At 34.5% G+C, this 15,700-nt stretch overlaps 1 protein-coding gene across 3 annotated transcripts in view; it reads right to left on the bottom strand.

The window, feature by feature from the left end:
* TEX9 (testis expressed 9) overlaps positions 1-15,700 on the bottom strand; it is a 64,909-nt gene that overhangs the window by 38,935 nt on the left and 10,274 nt on the right. For 2 of the 3 annotated variants that reach the window (XM_040492773.1, XM_040492775.1), the window contains exons 3-7: positions 12,475-12,538; positions 10,755-10,834; positions 5,286-5,331; positions 4,433-4,515; positions 2,412-2,590 (exon numbers count right to left, since the gene is read on the bottom strand). In XM_040492773.1, the coding sequence (XP_040348707.1) occupies positions 2,412-2,590; positions 4,433-4,515; positions 5,286-5,331; positions 10,755-10,834; positions 12,475-12,538 (452 nt within the window). Of the gene's footprint in view, positions 1-2,411; positions 2,591-4,432; positions 4,516-5,285; positions 5,332-10,754; positions 10,835-12,474; positions 12,539-12,697; positions 12,859-15,700 lie in introns of all 3 variants that reach the window. The other variant, XM_040492774.1, reaches the window with a different exon arrangement.

Here is a 15,700-nt window from a genome sequence, read left to right as displayed (position 1 = left end):
CAAACTGAATTTGTCTTTACCAAGGTGGTACAAAATACCTCAGTCAAAATTTAAAGTGGTTTCAGGTTGGTAACATCCCCAGGTGTTTGGCAGAAACAAACACAAAACCACTCGAGCAAAACTCAACTTCAGTCTCAGCCATTGTGATTATAAAATACCATTGACTGTAATACACATGCCAATTTCACGGAAGTTATAATGTAGTCTATGTGCCTTAGAAGCAAAGAAATACACTAATACCTTACTGCTGAAGCTTTCTTGCACAAACTCTAAGATCTGCCTTTGCAAAGTATTTCATTGCTACCTAAAGTTCTTTATTCAATGATATCAGCAGTACATCTTGGATGTTTCTAGGTGTATACAAGTAAATAAAGTGAAAACTGAAATTAGCACTCACTCCACAATTCATTCAATCATTCATTGAAAAAATATACATTAAGTCTCTACAATGTTCCAGACCTAATAGGGATAAAACAAGCTTTGCCTTCATGGATCTTATGTTGAGTAAACACCCTGAGTGGTCTCTGAGAAGTCATTAGAATATACCCCAGAGAATGCACAAAATCTCTTCATGCATACTCCTTCCAAAGCTCTTCTTTTTATTTATTTTTTTTAAGTTTATTTGAGAGAGAGAGAGTGCACATGTGGGCTGGGGAGGTACAGGGAGACAGGAAGAGAGAAAGAGAGAATCCCAAGCAGGCTCCGTGCTGTCAGCACAGAGCCTGATGCAAGGCTAGATCTCCCAAACCGTGAGATCATGACCTGAGCCAAGATGAAGAGTCTGACGTTTGACTGAGCCACCCAGGTGCCCCCAAAGCTCTATTAAATGCTTCCAGTGTTATCATGGAGATGATTAATGATGACTGGCTCTAACCCACCTAGATCTCTCCAGCCTTAACTCTCCTTCAAGCCTCTCGTGTCACTCCAGGTTAGCACAGGATAGAAGGGAAATGATAAATATAAAAATGTGAAGTTTGCAGTAGCTGTTCTCTAAGGGGAAAGGAGGAAGAATGCGAGAGCCTGAGTTTGTCCATCTCTTTCTCTCCCCAACTAACCTTGGTGTCATCAAGGAGTTGAGTGCTCTCATCTCTGTAGGCCACAGCATTAACCTCCCATCCCCATCTCCCTCTGACTTTAGTCTTAGAAAGCAGTATGTGCTACTAAACTACTTTTCTTATCTTTTCCTCTTGCCTGTAAGATACCCATTCATATCTGGAATAAGAGAAAAACTCCCCCAAAAGGACAGACACCTAGGCCAAAGACTCTGGAAAGGGAATGCAGGGAGACAAAGTGGCAGAGAGGTGATTCAGCAATAAAAACCAACTGGCAATTTAAGGTAGTCTGTTGTATTGGTTCTATGTATCTGGGAGCAGGAATATTGTAATGGGACCACGGGTGACTATGTACTGAGAAACAGCCAACATGTGACCAGTGTGTCCTTGAAGGCATCTTGACAAAGACCTAAAGGCAGCTTCCTGCTTCCTTTATCTTCTCTTCTGACAAGTACCCCAGAAAGCTTAGATTTACTAGCCAGTAAATGTGATAAATTCATAAATGAATTGCTCATTTATGAATGACTAGCATGTAGCACAATAATCATTATACATATAAATTGCTATTGTTTTCACAGAATCAGAATTTTAAAGATAACCTTATGACCATCTAATATAAACTGCTAAATTTTGAAATTAAGAAATTGCAATTACAGAGAGGCCAAGTGGATTGCCTGAACTTACAATTATAGTTCAGTATTAACTCTTCATCTACACTCAACTGTCTTATGTTTACAATAGCATAGGTGGCACCTCATAAATTCAACAGTTCTAGAGGCACTACTGATAATGTTTTTAGAGTATCTGAACTTATTATTTTTCAAAGTGATATGCAGAGAATGAGTTTATAAGAAAGAAAATCACATTCATTAGAAAACTAATTTGATTATTTTAACTGATGCCACATGAGTGATTCATTTATCCTTTTAACATGCCATACGTAGAATACGGTAACAATCAATGAAAGAAATACAAAGACATTGGGTTTTAAAAAGTATTTTAATGTTTAATGATAAGCTATGGGGCATTTTAACCTTAGTTGAACAGTGGTCAATGAAACCAATACCATATAGTCTTTTTCACTTTTACTTTTTATAATGGAAAATGTCAAACATATAAAAGTAGAAAGACATTGTCAATGAAAAACCACTTTCCTATCATCCATCTTCAACTGACTCATAACCAATTTTATGTCATCTATAATTCCACTCATTCCTCCTACCATCAAGTCCCACTAGATGATTTTGAAACAAGTGCAAGGTATCACAATACTTTTTTTAAATGCAAAAAAATATTTCCCAAATATCTGTTTCTAAGTAATTGTGATATACAGATAAAAATAAACAGAAGAAAACTTACCTATTCCAATGTCATTACTAACACCACAAAAAATATCATCATCGATATAATCAGGTAAGCCTTCTTCCTCCAGTTGCCCTTCAATTTTACTAATTGTTTTAGCAAGAGAAAAGTCTGAGAAATCCTCTGGAATGGCAACATCATTGGCAGTCTGTACATCAAAGTATTTCAATTTTATACTATAAATAAACATACACACACATATACATACTCATTATATATTATATACAATGTCAACATACAAAAGAAATATGACTTTTATCCAAATAAAAAAGATCAAAATTATTAATTAAAAAATTATTAATTTTGAATTTATGATGAAACCTATAATCGATACTTCCAAGGATTATATTATAAAAGACTTGGCTGACTTTCAATCTTTATGAATCACACGGCCACAGAGCTAGAGAAGGCTTATGAAACCAGTTTGTCTGCACATTGCCTCCAAACAAGTAAACATCAAAACTAAGAGTGCTGAACTTGGCCTCCCAAGTTAGATCCAGACTGCGGATTTTAACTTATATGCTGCTGAAGAACTATATAAAGTGATATTGCGTTTAGCCATAATTCTGCAAACACTGAGAATAATACCTCTTAAGAATTAGAGTGAACATTTATTAGCTCAATCAAAATCAACTTTTTTTTCCACCTAAAGAAACACATTCTAACCAGAATCAAAATCAACCAAAAGTTGGATTTGCTTTTCTTAACAAGAGAGGAAATATGAAATAAAAGTCACTAGTAAAGGCATTAAGGAATGGGCCAAGCCTAACCCATCAAGTTTATGATTCCAAAGCCTTGTTTTTAACTTTTTACTTAATTTAAAGCCTAACTTTCTTTTAATACATAAGCACAAACTTCAGAATTCTATTTATAAAAACAACCTTTTCCTTAAAAAGTAGTTTTGAAGTCTGAAAATAAGATAACCAGTTATGTATGCATGCATGTACTGATGTACGCAGTATATGTTCTCTTTTCTTCTATCAATTTTATTTATTTTAATGTTTATGTATTTTGAGAGAAAGAGAGCATGAGTGTAACCAGGGGAGGGACAGAGGGAGGGACACAGAGACAGAGAGAAAGAGAGAGAAAGAGAGAGAAAGAGAGAGAAAGAGAAAGAGAGAGAGAGAGAGAGAGAGAGAGAGAGAGAATCCCAAGCAGGCTCCACGCTATCAGTGCAGAGCTCAATGTGGGGCTCAATCCTACGAACCATGAGATTATGACCTGAGCCGAAACCAATTTGGACCCTCAACCAACTGAGCCACCAGGCTCCCCTATCAATCTATTTTAGATTTATTTTATTTTCCTTATCCCTTCACTGTATTTTTTCTTTTATTCAAAAAACAAAAAAAGTTATTTAGCCTATTAAAAGACACCAACATTAACAAAGATTTTTCCAGGATTATAATGCAGTATCAGTTTGGATAATTAATAGACACTTAATAATTTACTGTGAATAAGAAGCGTGTTGGTACAACCCATTGTAGGTATGACCTTCCTTTTCCAGAAGGTCTCCTATCCTAGATTGCCTCTTGGGTCCCCTTTTCAAGCTTAAACTACTAAGAACAGTCTTGAATTCTTTATCACCAAAAACAATAGAATGTAAATTATAATGATACTATAGTCTTATTTAGAGCCTACCAAATCACTCTGTATGTCAATACACACAATAATGTATGGTGTTCTATTAAATGTTCGAAAAAGTAGACTAGTCTGAGAAAACTAGGCAAAGACAACCTATGTTCTAGACTCAGTTCTAAGAAAATATCTCACTAAAAATAACATTTAAAAATTTGAAATGTGGCGATTTTGCTTAAAAGAACTGTGTACAATGTTTACTAACTGCTGTAAGACATTTCTGAGTTGAGAATGTTTTAAATTACCGAATGTAGATAAGATATATACAATGCCATGTATAAAAAGATCTGGAGAAAGAGAAAGAGCTTAGTAACTAAAATCATGATAGTATGAATCATAAAACTAAAAAAATAGAAAGTAATACTTTTAAAACTGTACTATACCTTGAATTTGTTTTCCTTCCTTTATTTGTAGAGTGTAGTTTGTTTTGAATCTTGTTCACTGCATCAACATTTTTGGTCTTTGGCTACATCAAAGAATTTAAATTATTGATTAATAAGATTCTAATCATTTGCCCTGGAAAGCAGTTTTGTAATACACAGAACTGCTAGTTTACTACACAGAAGAACTCCTATTTTCATGGAATTATTGAATTGTATTTTAAAGAATCCCAGAAACTGTATAGCTGGAAAAGACCTAGATATCACTAGCACCAACAGGTTCAAAGATAAGGAAAATGAGTCCCATAAAGTCAAGGATATTCAGCTGGCTAGTGGAATATTAAACCGGATGTTATGACTCACAGAACTGAGTTCTCCTCACTGCTTATTCCCCAGGCAGGCCTTCACATACGCTGTTTTCTTGGCCTAGATATCTGTGGGTGGGGAACCCGTAGATCTCAATAAGCCCAGCACCTGTAATAGTGATCTATACACTGCAAATATTTAAATGAATAAACCTTTCAAATTACCTTCTTAGTATATAAATAATTTTCTTTTTTGGGTCGAATACCTGGTGAATTTCAGCTTCAGAGGGAAAACAAACTCCTTAGGTTACAGATTCATTTTACTCAGAATTTCTTCCAGTATATAACCAAATTGTTCAGTGAAATTATGAGACAAAAAAGGATTCAGCTTTTTTATAAGTAACACATCATGAAGGCATCTCTTCTAAGTATCAAGGCTTATATTCTATTTCTGTAGAGTCATACTCCTCTGTTTTGTTCTAAGAAAAGCCTAAAAAATAACCTAAATTCTATACAACGTAATTACATTTACAGCAAGTTCAATTTCATACCTTAGTTTCTGAATGAAGATGAACTATCCCTTCAGACAACAGACCTCTACAGACCAAAAATAAACATTATATATTAATAATAGACGATACTAAGCTGAGACACAATAAAAGTCAATAGTAATTACATCTGAAAGGGAAAATAGACAACTACCAAGTAGACTTTGCTATAATTCTAGTTATGCACATGTTAATTTATTAACACAAGAAAATTGCTTTGGTTAAATAATTCACCTTTAAGAAGTTATAATGTAATACCAATATTTTTGTAGGAAAATGAAGCACAAACTTTAACAAATTAAAATCATAAGGAGTGATTATTGGCTGCACACAGGGATTATCTATTTTACAAAATAATTCACCACAAGGCTTTTTAGTGTGAGCCCGCCCAGTGTTATCCTTTGTTTAATGCATTTAAATACGTGGTCTGTATTTCTTTCTCCCATTACACTGTGAAATCCATGAAGGTAGGAATCATGTCTGCCTTGTTCACTGCTCTATGCCTAGTACATGGTGTAGTACATGGTATATAGGTTCTTAAATTGTCACCGAGCAAATATTTGCTAAATGCATGAATCTAAAATACAATTCATTTTTTAAACATTTTAACTTCACTTTTTTTTAATTGACATACAATAGTCTATTAGTTTCAGGTGTACATCATAGTGATTCAGTATTTTTATACAACACAAAATGATCTCCACAATAGGTCTAGTTGCCATCTGTCACCGTACAAAGTTGTTAGAATATTGCTGACTATATTCCCTGTGGTGTACATTACATCCCTGTGACTGACTTAATTTATTACTAGAAATTTGTACCTCTAAAATACAACTCATTTTTCTGCGCAGTTTTCAAAATATGTTTTTATTTAATACAAAGAGTGTTTATGGGGTCTGCACTCTCTGGCCCATGGGCTGAATCCATCCACATCAACTCATTTTCACATTATCTATGGCTGTTTTCACACTACCAGCAGCGAAGTTGAGTAGTGACAAAAACTGTAAAGCTGACAAATACAAAAATATTTACTATCTGGCTCTTCACAGCAAGATTCTGCCTACCCCCTGATCAATTGTCTAGATCATCCCCATTACATATATTATTATTTCTATATCTTGTTGCTATTAAAAAACAAAACAGGCACTGGATGTCTCAGTTGGTGAAGTGTCCTATTCTTGATTTCGGCTCAGGTCATGATCTCATGGTTTGTGGGATGGAGTTCTGCATGCAGCTCTTCACTGACTGTGTGGAGCCTGATGGGGATTCTCTCCCTCCCTCTCTGCCTTTCCCCCACTCACATTCTCACTCTGTTTCTCCCAAAATAAATAAATAAATAAATAAATAAATAAATAAATAAATAAATAAATAAATAAATAAAATATTTAAAAACAAAACACTCCATCATATCCCCCTGAGAACTCATTACCAGAATAAGGACATAAAAACAAAATTACTTTCTATCAGATGTCACCTACTGAACTAGTTACACATAGGTTATTTCAATATTAAATACAAAAATATACTTAGATAGATATTATATACAACCTCTCAAAGAACCAGAAATAGCTTTGCAAAGAATAAAAAGAAGGCTTTCAAAACAGCTTAAAATTACAGAGTAAGAATCATTCTCACATATGACATTAAAATGTTACCAAATTTTATACAAAATTTTAACTGTCCTCTTCCATGGCCTTCATATCAAAAATATTTGCTGTTTCCTTACATTTTCTGTAGCTTCCATTGTTCCTTCCCAGATACACAAACGTATCAGCCAAAAGACATTTAACGGTTATCTGTCTCCCTCAGGTTTAGCTGAGTGACATTACTTTGCTAGTGTATTTCTGTGAAAAATGAACTAAAATACAGTATTCTAGTTACTTTCATTACATTTCTCCATGAAAGGTTTGTACGTAACATGAAATGATTTGTGTGGTAAACCTTGCTTCCAACAGACCGAAGGATATGTATCCCATACTGTTAAGAAGCTAGATTCTGGTTTTCCAACTGTATTGTTTGGCAGAGTAACCGTGGATGTTGAAGACCTATTATAATGTATACTGCCTGACCATAATCATTTAGGTGTATTATTCTCCAAGCTAAAATGGATTATCTCTCTAAAGAATTACCTTCCATATTCAGCAATTCCCAATAGTCAAGGAGCATGTTTAAAAGCCAATTGTTCAAACAGTAGTATTTTTTTAAAAAGTCACCTGACCAAGGTAAACAGAGGTGTCATCACCACTTTGCACTTAAGGAAAATTTTGTGAAAGAAAACCAACAGATTTATCTTTAGGCTTGTGAAATCAGTCTCTCACTTGCTTCAACAGAAACTAGGCATTAGCAGTCATTACCATCATTTCAATCTATTCATTTACTTGATAAAAGCCATGCCTCATCTTCTCTGTAATCCAAATTTTGGAATTTTGATAGCATCATTTCCCATAAAGTATCAGAAAGTGTTATATATAATAAGGATAAGTTGTTTCATGTGTGTATGTCAAATGATGATATAAAAAAATTTTTATGGGAAAAAATTTTATTAAAAAAAATTAAAATGCACCAGGCATTAACTCCTTGGAAGCAGGACCTGGTCTGTTATCACTGTATCACCAGTAGCTAGACCTGGCATGGATGGTATTCAAAAATTGTTTCATTTTTTTTTCAGAAAGATTTACTGATTTACAGTAAAATATACTCTTTTTAGCTATACAGCTCTATAAATTTTAACAAACGTTATGATCATATAACTATAACAACCAAGACAGAGAATGTTTCCATCACCCCCAAAAGTTCCCTTGTGCTTTGCAGTTAATTATCTCCCCTCCACAACATAAAACCACGAATCAGATTCTGTCTCTATAGTTTTACCATTTCCAGAATGTCAAATAAAGGAACATAGGGATAAGGAAAAAAAAGAGAGAGAGAGGCAAACTAGAAAATAGACTCTTAACTACAGAGAACAAACTGATGGTTACCAGAGGTGAGGTGAATGGTGGGGGGATGGGTGAAATAGGTGATGGGGATTAAGCAGTGCACTTGTCATGATGAGCACAGGGTGATGTATGGCAGTGTTGAATCACTATATTGTACACCTGAAACTAATATTACACTGTATGGTAACTAACTGGAATTTAAATAAAAACTTAAAAAAAATGGAATCATACAGCATACATATGTTTTAGTCTAGCTTCTTTCACTTAGCTTCTATGTTGCTGCTGCATCAATAGTTCATTGCTTGTTACTGCCAAGTAGTATTCCATTGCATGGATACAACATAATTTGCTTATCCTACCTGTTTACTACTTGATAGATATTTGAGTTGTTCCAGTTTTGCAATTATAAATAAAAGTGCTATAAACATTCGCATAAAGGTTTTTGTTTGGACATGTGTCTTCATTTCTCTTGGGTAACCAGCGAAAGGAGAATTGCTGTATCATACGCAGTATTTTTGAGTAAATGAATGATGTCCCAATATTTCAAGTATGAGCCAACTATACTACTGCTTAAATAACATATTTCTTTTCTGTTTCTAAGCCTTCTAAGGTGTTTAAACATTAGACCCTCTTGGGGCTGTGCTGCTTTCACAGCCTGCTTCTTCATCTCAGAAGAATGGGAGGACGCACAGCTGTTTTAAGATTTAAATAGTCACAGTTTTAGTCTATCACTCAAAGTTTCTTTGCCAATAAAACTCCCTCAAAAACTAGTGGACTTCACACCTATTTGATTCCAGTTAGTTTTGTGTGCCATTACCACACCTACAGTTCTCTCCGAGACTGTATTTCTTTAAACTGAACACCTCACCCTCCTCCCCTTCTCCTTCCTGACTTTAAAAATGGCTTACTTTGAAATTGACAGGTTTCTATGGGGAAACTACAGCTTTAGTTAGATCTTTGCACTGAGCCATTTTACCCAATTGGAAAGTTTCACTAGGTGCCATTCAAAATGATCCTTGCCCTGAAGAATCTTAATCCACTGTAAAGTTTTATCAATAGCATGAAGCACACATCTTTAGTTTGACTTTTACTTCAAGGCTGAGCTTTAATAGGCTTTTGTTCCTCAAAGAATTTCTCTACATCATAATTTTTCTTGTCAAAAAGCAGCTAATTCTACAAACCAAGGGTCATCAAGACAGTGAGGGAGGGCATAAGAAAAGATATATAGATTGGGACGCCTGGGTGGCTCAGTCGGTTGAGTGTCCAACTTCAGCTCAGGTCATGATCTCATGGTCCATGAGTTCGAGCCTCGCATCAGGCTCTGTGCTGACAGCTCAGAGCCTAGAGCCTGCTTTGGATTCTGTGTCTCCTTATCGCTCTGCACCTCCCCTGCTCACACTCTTTCTCTCTCTCAAAAACAAATAAACAGTAAAAAATTAAAAAAAAAAAGATATATAGATCAATTGGGTAGAATTGAAGAGTCCACCAATAAAACCATGTGTCTCTGGTCAGGTGAGTTTTGACAAAAGTGCCAAGACCATTCAGTGGGCAAAGAATAATACAGCTAATAGTAACTAACAGCACATACTACTAATATTCTGTTTTCCAACCTCTCTCCCTAACGCACAAGTTCATTTGACACCTGTTCTGCCTTCCCATTTAGCAAAGGTGGCAGTTTTACTAAATCCACTGCTGGTACATTTAATACAACTTCTCTATCTTTCCAGGATCAGTTTCCTCACTGGCTACCACCTAACTACAAAGCTAAAGCCACACTTTTTTCTACCATAAGTTCCATATAGTCACCCAGAGACGAGGCTGGGAGATTTCATCAACTGGATTTTCACTGATCATGGCATAGAAAGACTCAGCTTGAGGTTCAAAACCCAACTCCTATCTGTTGGCTTCGAAGAGAATAGTCTGACTTTTGTTCATAGCAAGAAACTTAGAATGTTGGGTGATCATTATTGCCTCAGCTTTAAGATTTTATAGTTTTATTCACATAGATCTTTTATGTTTCCTGTTAAATTTATTCCTAAATACTTTTTGGGTCCCTATTTTTTTCTTTTAACATACCTGAAGTCCACATGAAATTCAAGGGAAAAAGATCTAATATATTCTATTTTTACTAATTTATTAATTTTTACCTAATTTTCATATGCAATTTTAAAAGAAAGTATAGGATGTAAGAACAGGTTCGGAAATCTTAACCAACTGTGGTTTGCATCTCAGTGAAATTACATATTATCTATATATCCTTGGGCAAGCTCCTGAACTTTGCTAAGTTCTAGTTTCCTCATTTTTAAAATGAGGACAATAACATTTATTTCAAAATAGTACTCTGAGAATTAAATGAGATAAAGTAGGTAAAGGGTTTACATTGTGTCTGGCTGATATAAGCTCCCATTTTATTACTACATTATACATTACATTATTCTTCAAATTATAAATTTCCAATACTTACATGCAAAAAGATCTTACATAAAAAAAGATCCAAATGCATCATCAAAAAAATGGTATTTGAGATTTAACTTACTTTAAATTGCAATCCTCTTCCTTTTCATACGATTTAATTTGTGTTGAAACAGGCCTCGATTGGTCTTCTTGCTGATCTCTCTAGTTAAATGAGTAAAGGTAAGTCATATAAACAAAAATCACAAAACCAGGATATGGTTAAGTGCCTTTCTGATCATTAATCATTTCAGAGTTGTCCATAGCTTCCATGAAATCCAGGCACAGAATTCGAAATGTTATGGTATGAATATAAGGTTTGGAACAATGTAATTTCACCTTTCATTCTTTTTGGATTAAGAAAGTCAATTTTAAAGGAAAAATGTATCAATGCCTTATGTGATCTTATCTAACTCCTGTTTCCCCACCACATTAGTCTTCCAACTTGTAACATACAAAGGAAATTAGGCTCACAGGAAATGAGAACATAAATCTGTTTAATGTGTAGAAATACTTATCTCAAAATAGGCACGACTTCAGTGTTAAGAAGATCATGAAGCACTAAAGTACTAAGTTTTTTGTAATGATGTATCAAGACATGAAAGTGAGTAAACAAAAATTCAAGGCAGCAAAAGTTATATCCATTAGCTTCTGTGGGGCAGCAATGTCTTCTCCCCTTTCCTAGCCCTTCCTGGGCTTCTAATTTACTCTTTTTCAGGGTAGAGGTAGATTGTCCTTATTAGAGGATTCTTGGAGCAATAAATCCCTCATTTTCCTACAATATGGTTTGTTATTTTCCTAGTCTTTAGACACTGGCAAAAACTAAAAGATATCATAAAAATTTACTTTTAGTAAAATATTTAATTACAAATGAAACTAGCAAGTCTATAACCGTTATCTGAATACATTACCTGAAAAGAATGTGATGTGTGTGTATGTATGTGTGTATATATGTGTGTACATGTATATTATATATATTATATTATATATTATATATGTGTATACATTATACATTATATATACATACTATACATATGTGTATACATAATATTATATATAACATATATTTCTTATTTCAAAACTAACGAATAATGAAGGACTGTATAAGGCAGTTCAAACAAATTATTCCCTATTCTTCACTACCCTCCTAAGGGGGATGGGTGAGAATTTAAAAGAAGATTTATTAAGTAGAGTAAAAACTGAAAAAAGTTTGAAAGCAGCCACTTTATTCCTCTAAGGAATAAATACGGAGCTGCTTACATTAGGAATAAACAATTTGGTAGCCAGAATGGGGCAAAATATGCTTATATTGTCTAGTGATAAAACTTCACTACATTTTCTCTAACTATAAAACTGACTAGTCTAGCCCTAAGAATCTGAGTCACATCCAACTGCAGAATTGAAGAAACAAATTACCATCTGAGTATCAGTGATGACTGTTATCCTTTATTCAACATTTTTGCAGAGCCCATGTTATTTCTATCCTTACTGAATTACCAGAATTAATTATATACATCTACTCTCAAACATTAATTTTAAAGTAGTGGGAAAGATTACTAAGTATGAATGCTCTTACTAATTAGATGACTGGAACATCAAATAGAAAACACTTTTTCAGTGGCTTTTCAAAAATGCGTGCATATCAAAAACATATACTTGCATATATATACATACACCTATTCACATATTCATGTTCATTCTGTGATAATTCATTGAACTAAAAATTTATGTTTTGGGCACTTTTAAAAAGTTAAAAAAAAAACTAGCACTCACATGAAATTAGTAATAATTGCATATTTACTTACTATTACTTCCTCAGCTTGTCGAACCAGATCAGCTGTTTTTGCCTCCAATTCTGCATTTAAACGCCTAAAGGCAGAAAATAATTATTATTTGGGATATACTCAAAATTCTAAAAAAAATAAAAGTAATTAAATTTCAGTAACTACACTTTAGCTAATCAAAAAAATGCCAAAATATACACATGACATTTTTATTCTAAAATTACCATTACTTTAGAACTCTTACCTCCAACCACTCATGATTCCTTATCTTTTGTGGTAGAAATTCATACAGTAACTCGTGGCCTCTCTCTGGCCCTCACTTCAGGTGGAATGATTTATTTGGGTAGAACAAACTGGATGGGTTCAGCTCAGTTTCACTCTCCATCTTCGTGGGATCAACTCCAACTAGGGACAGGAATAGGCCAGGGCGGGGGAGAGGCCTGCTTTGGTCTGGGGTGTTGCTGCAACTGGGGAAATAACTCTGGGTTTAGTGAGCAGACCTAATGTGGCTCACACCTCAGCTACATACTTCAGTATCAGCTTCAGAAACAAAGGTGACTGTTTTGGCCTCCACTTGCCACTCCTTCCTCCACCCCCATCCCTGCCTCACCCCACCACATCTACTTGGAATCTAACCAAGAATAGGAATACTATTTGGCTCCACTTAGATGGGAAGAATGGCAAGAATGGCAATATCACTGAAGGAAACTCTTTTTAAAGAAAAAAGTGTTCATAATCCTTCCACCATCATCCAATTGTTTTTATTTTTCATATTCCCTTCTAATTTTCATCTATACACACAATTTCATACTATGCTTTCCTACAAAAAACAGAAGGAATATGTATCTCCACATAATCTTTATAATTCATGCCTTAAATGGCTACACAATTCTAATGAGTTGCACTTAACATAATGTACTAAACTGTTCCTACTGTTAAATATTCTTTTTCACTTTTAAAGGTTAACACTATAATAAATATCTTCAAAAGCATGTAACTTTTTAATTTTATTCATAGGTCACATTTCTAGACCATCTAGTCTCTTTTGAAATTACATGAAGGGAATATGTTGAGCAATTTTTAAAATGAGATATGATATTGTTTGTTTTTCTTCGATATGTGATTCAGAAGAAACAAAATTCAGACAATCCCCACCCCCAGTAAAAAAAAAAAAAAAAAAAAAAGGAAGAAGAAGAGAAGCAATACTACATTCCTTATGCCTTCCTAAAACAGTCTAATGTTTTAAGAAATATTTTTACATCTTAAGATCAGTTAATCAAAAGAAAAATAACTAATAAAGACTTAAAGTTGCATTTAAGATGCCATTACTTGATTTTTCACATTTTCTTAAGAATCATGAGAACTTAAATAGAAGCTTCTGGTCAATATAGTTTTCTGAGGATGACTCAGAACACTATTCTGCTCCAAACCATGGATGTCCAAATGGACATGTTGGATAAAATGTAATGAAGGAAATATTGCTAAACTCCAACTCAGGCAAGGAAAATGCCCTGACACTAAAAATAAAGCAGTAACTCAAAGTGAGAGCAGTAAACAGGAACAGAAGCCAAAAGAGTCTAACAGCTAAAAACTGATGCATGTGTGGGAGTCATGAAGGACTACACCTGTGAAACACAGACTATAAAACACTACCCATAACATTAGGCAAATGGAAATGAAACTGGAGTCATGGGTGGAAAAGATGCTCTTGTCAGTGGTCAGAGAAAATTCATCTTTCCCAGATGGTGTGGGGACACTGTGCCAAATTTTAGTGTAGAAAGGTACACCGAAAGCAGTGAAAACTCTGATAAGCTAGGAAAGGTAAATGTGAAATCAACCTATAATGACATTTATTCATGTAGAATATATGGAGCTCTCTCAGAAAGCAAACCCTGCTAAAAATAACCTCACAAACATAACAAACTGCGTAAAGAAGTTACCAAGACCGAGAAACGGCAGACACGACAAAACTTATACCATAATAACTAGATTTTCTAAATCTATAAATAAAAATCTAAACCTAAAATCTATTTTTAAATATTTTTTTTTTCCACTTTTTTAAAATTTTTTTATTTTTATTTTTTATTTTTGGGACAGAGAGAGACAGAGCATGAACGGGGGAGGGGCAGAGAGAGAGGGAGACACAGAATCGGAAACAGGCTCCAGGCTCTGAGCCATCAGCCCAGAGCCCGATGCGGGGCTCAAACTCACGGACCATGAGATTGTGACCTGGCTGAAGTCGGACGCTTAACCGACTGCGCCACCCAGGCGCCCCTATTTTTAAATATTTTAAATCAGGATTTTTCATTTGCCCACTCCCCAAAAAGCAGGAATAGAAACTATTAGGCAAGAGCTAATATTTTTTTTTTTTTACCAGAAGAACACTGAATTTAGGAAAGAACCAAGTAGAAATTACATTAACAAAAACACAGTCATTCTACTTAAAAACTCAAACTCATTGGTTACACTGATCAAATGAAATGAAGAGGAAATGAATTAGAAGAGAGATAAGAGACAATGCACCTAAAAGGAGATAAAGAGAAGCAAAAAGTTAAAAATACAAAAGAAAGGTTAACATGCATTGAAGAGAGACTGACAAAGACATATGTACATCTACCTAATAGAAGCTGCAGAAGGAAATCCCAGAAGCAGGAACATCAATATTCAAATACTGAGAATTTTCTAGTACTGAAGAAAGACATGGATCTCAAGTGGAATTAAAATAGTGAAATTAGTCAGAGAAAGACAAAAATCATATGACTTCACTAATATGAGGACTTTAAGAGACAAAACAGATGAACATAAGGGAAGGGAAACAAAAATGTTATAAAACCAGGGAGGGACACAAAACAGAAGAGACTCATAAATATGGAGAACAAACTGAGGGTTATGGGAGGGGTTGTGGGGAGGAGGGATGAGCCAAATGGGTAAGGGGCATTAAGGAATCTACTCCTGAAATCATTTTTGCACTATATGCTAACTAATTTGGATGTAAATTTTAAAAAATAAAAAATAAAACAAGTTAAAAAAAAAAGACTGTAATCTGGGCATTAAGGTTGGTGGTGTTATTAGAATGGTTACTGTTTCTAGGTCTTTTCATGGACAAAGCTAGGAAATAGTGGGTGGGGGGAAGGGGAGGAGATGTTTTGTTTATTTGTTATATATTTATTTATTTATTTTTAATGTTTATTTATTTCTGACAGAGCATGAGTGGGGGAGGAGCAGAGAGAGAGGGAGACACAGAATA

Source organism: Herpailurus yagouaroundi, unplaced genomic scaffold (assembly GCF_014898765.1).
Source record: "Herpailurus yagouaroundi ecotype Mexico unplaced genomic scaffold, PumYag 184, whole genome shotgun sequence".
NCBI classification, from domain to species: Eukaryota; Metazoa; Chordata; class Mammalia; order Carnivora; family Felidae; genus Herpailurus; species Herpailurus yagouaroundi.
The sequence above is the reverse complement of the archived record's forward strand: the minus strand, read 5'-3'. Positions and strand labels throughout refer to the sequence as shown.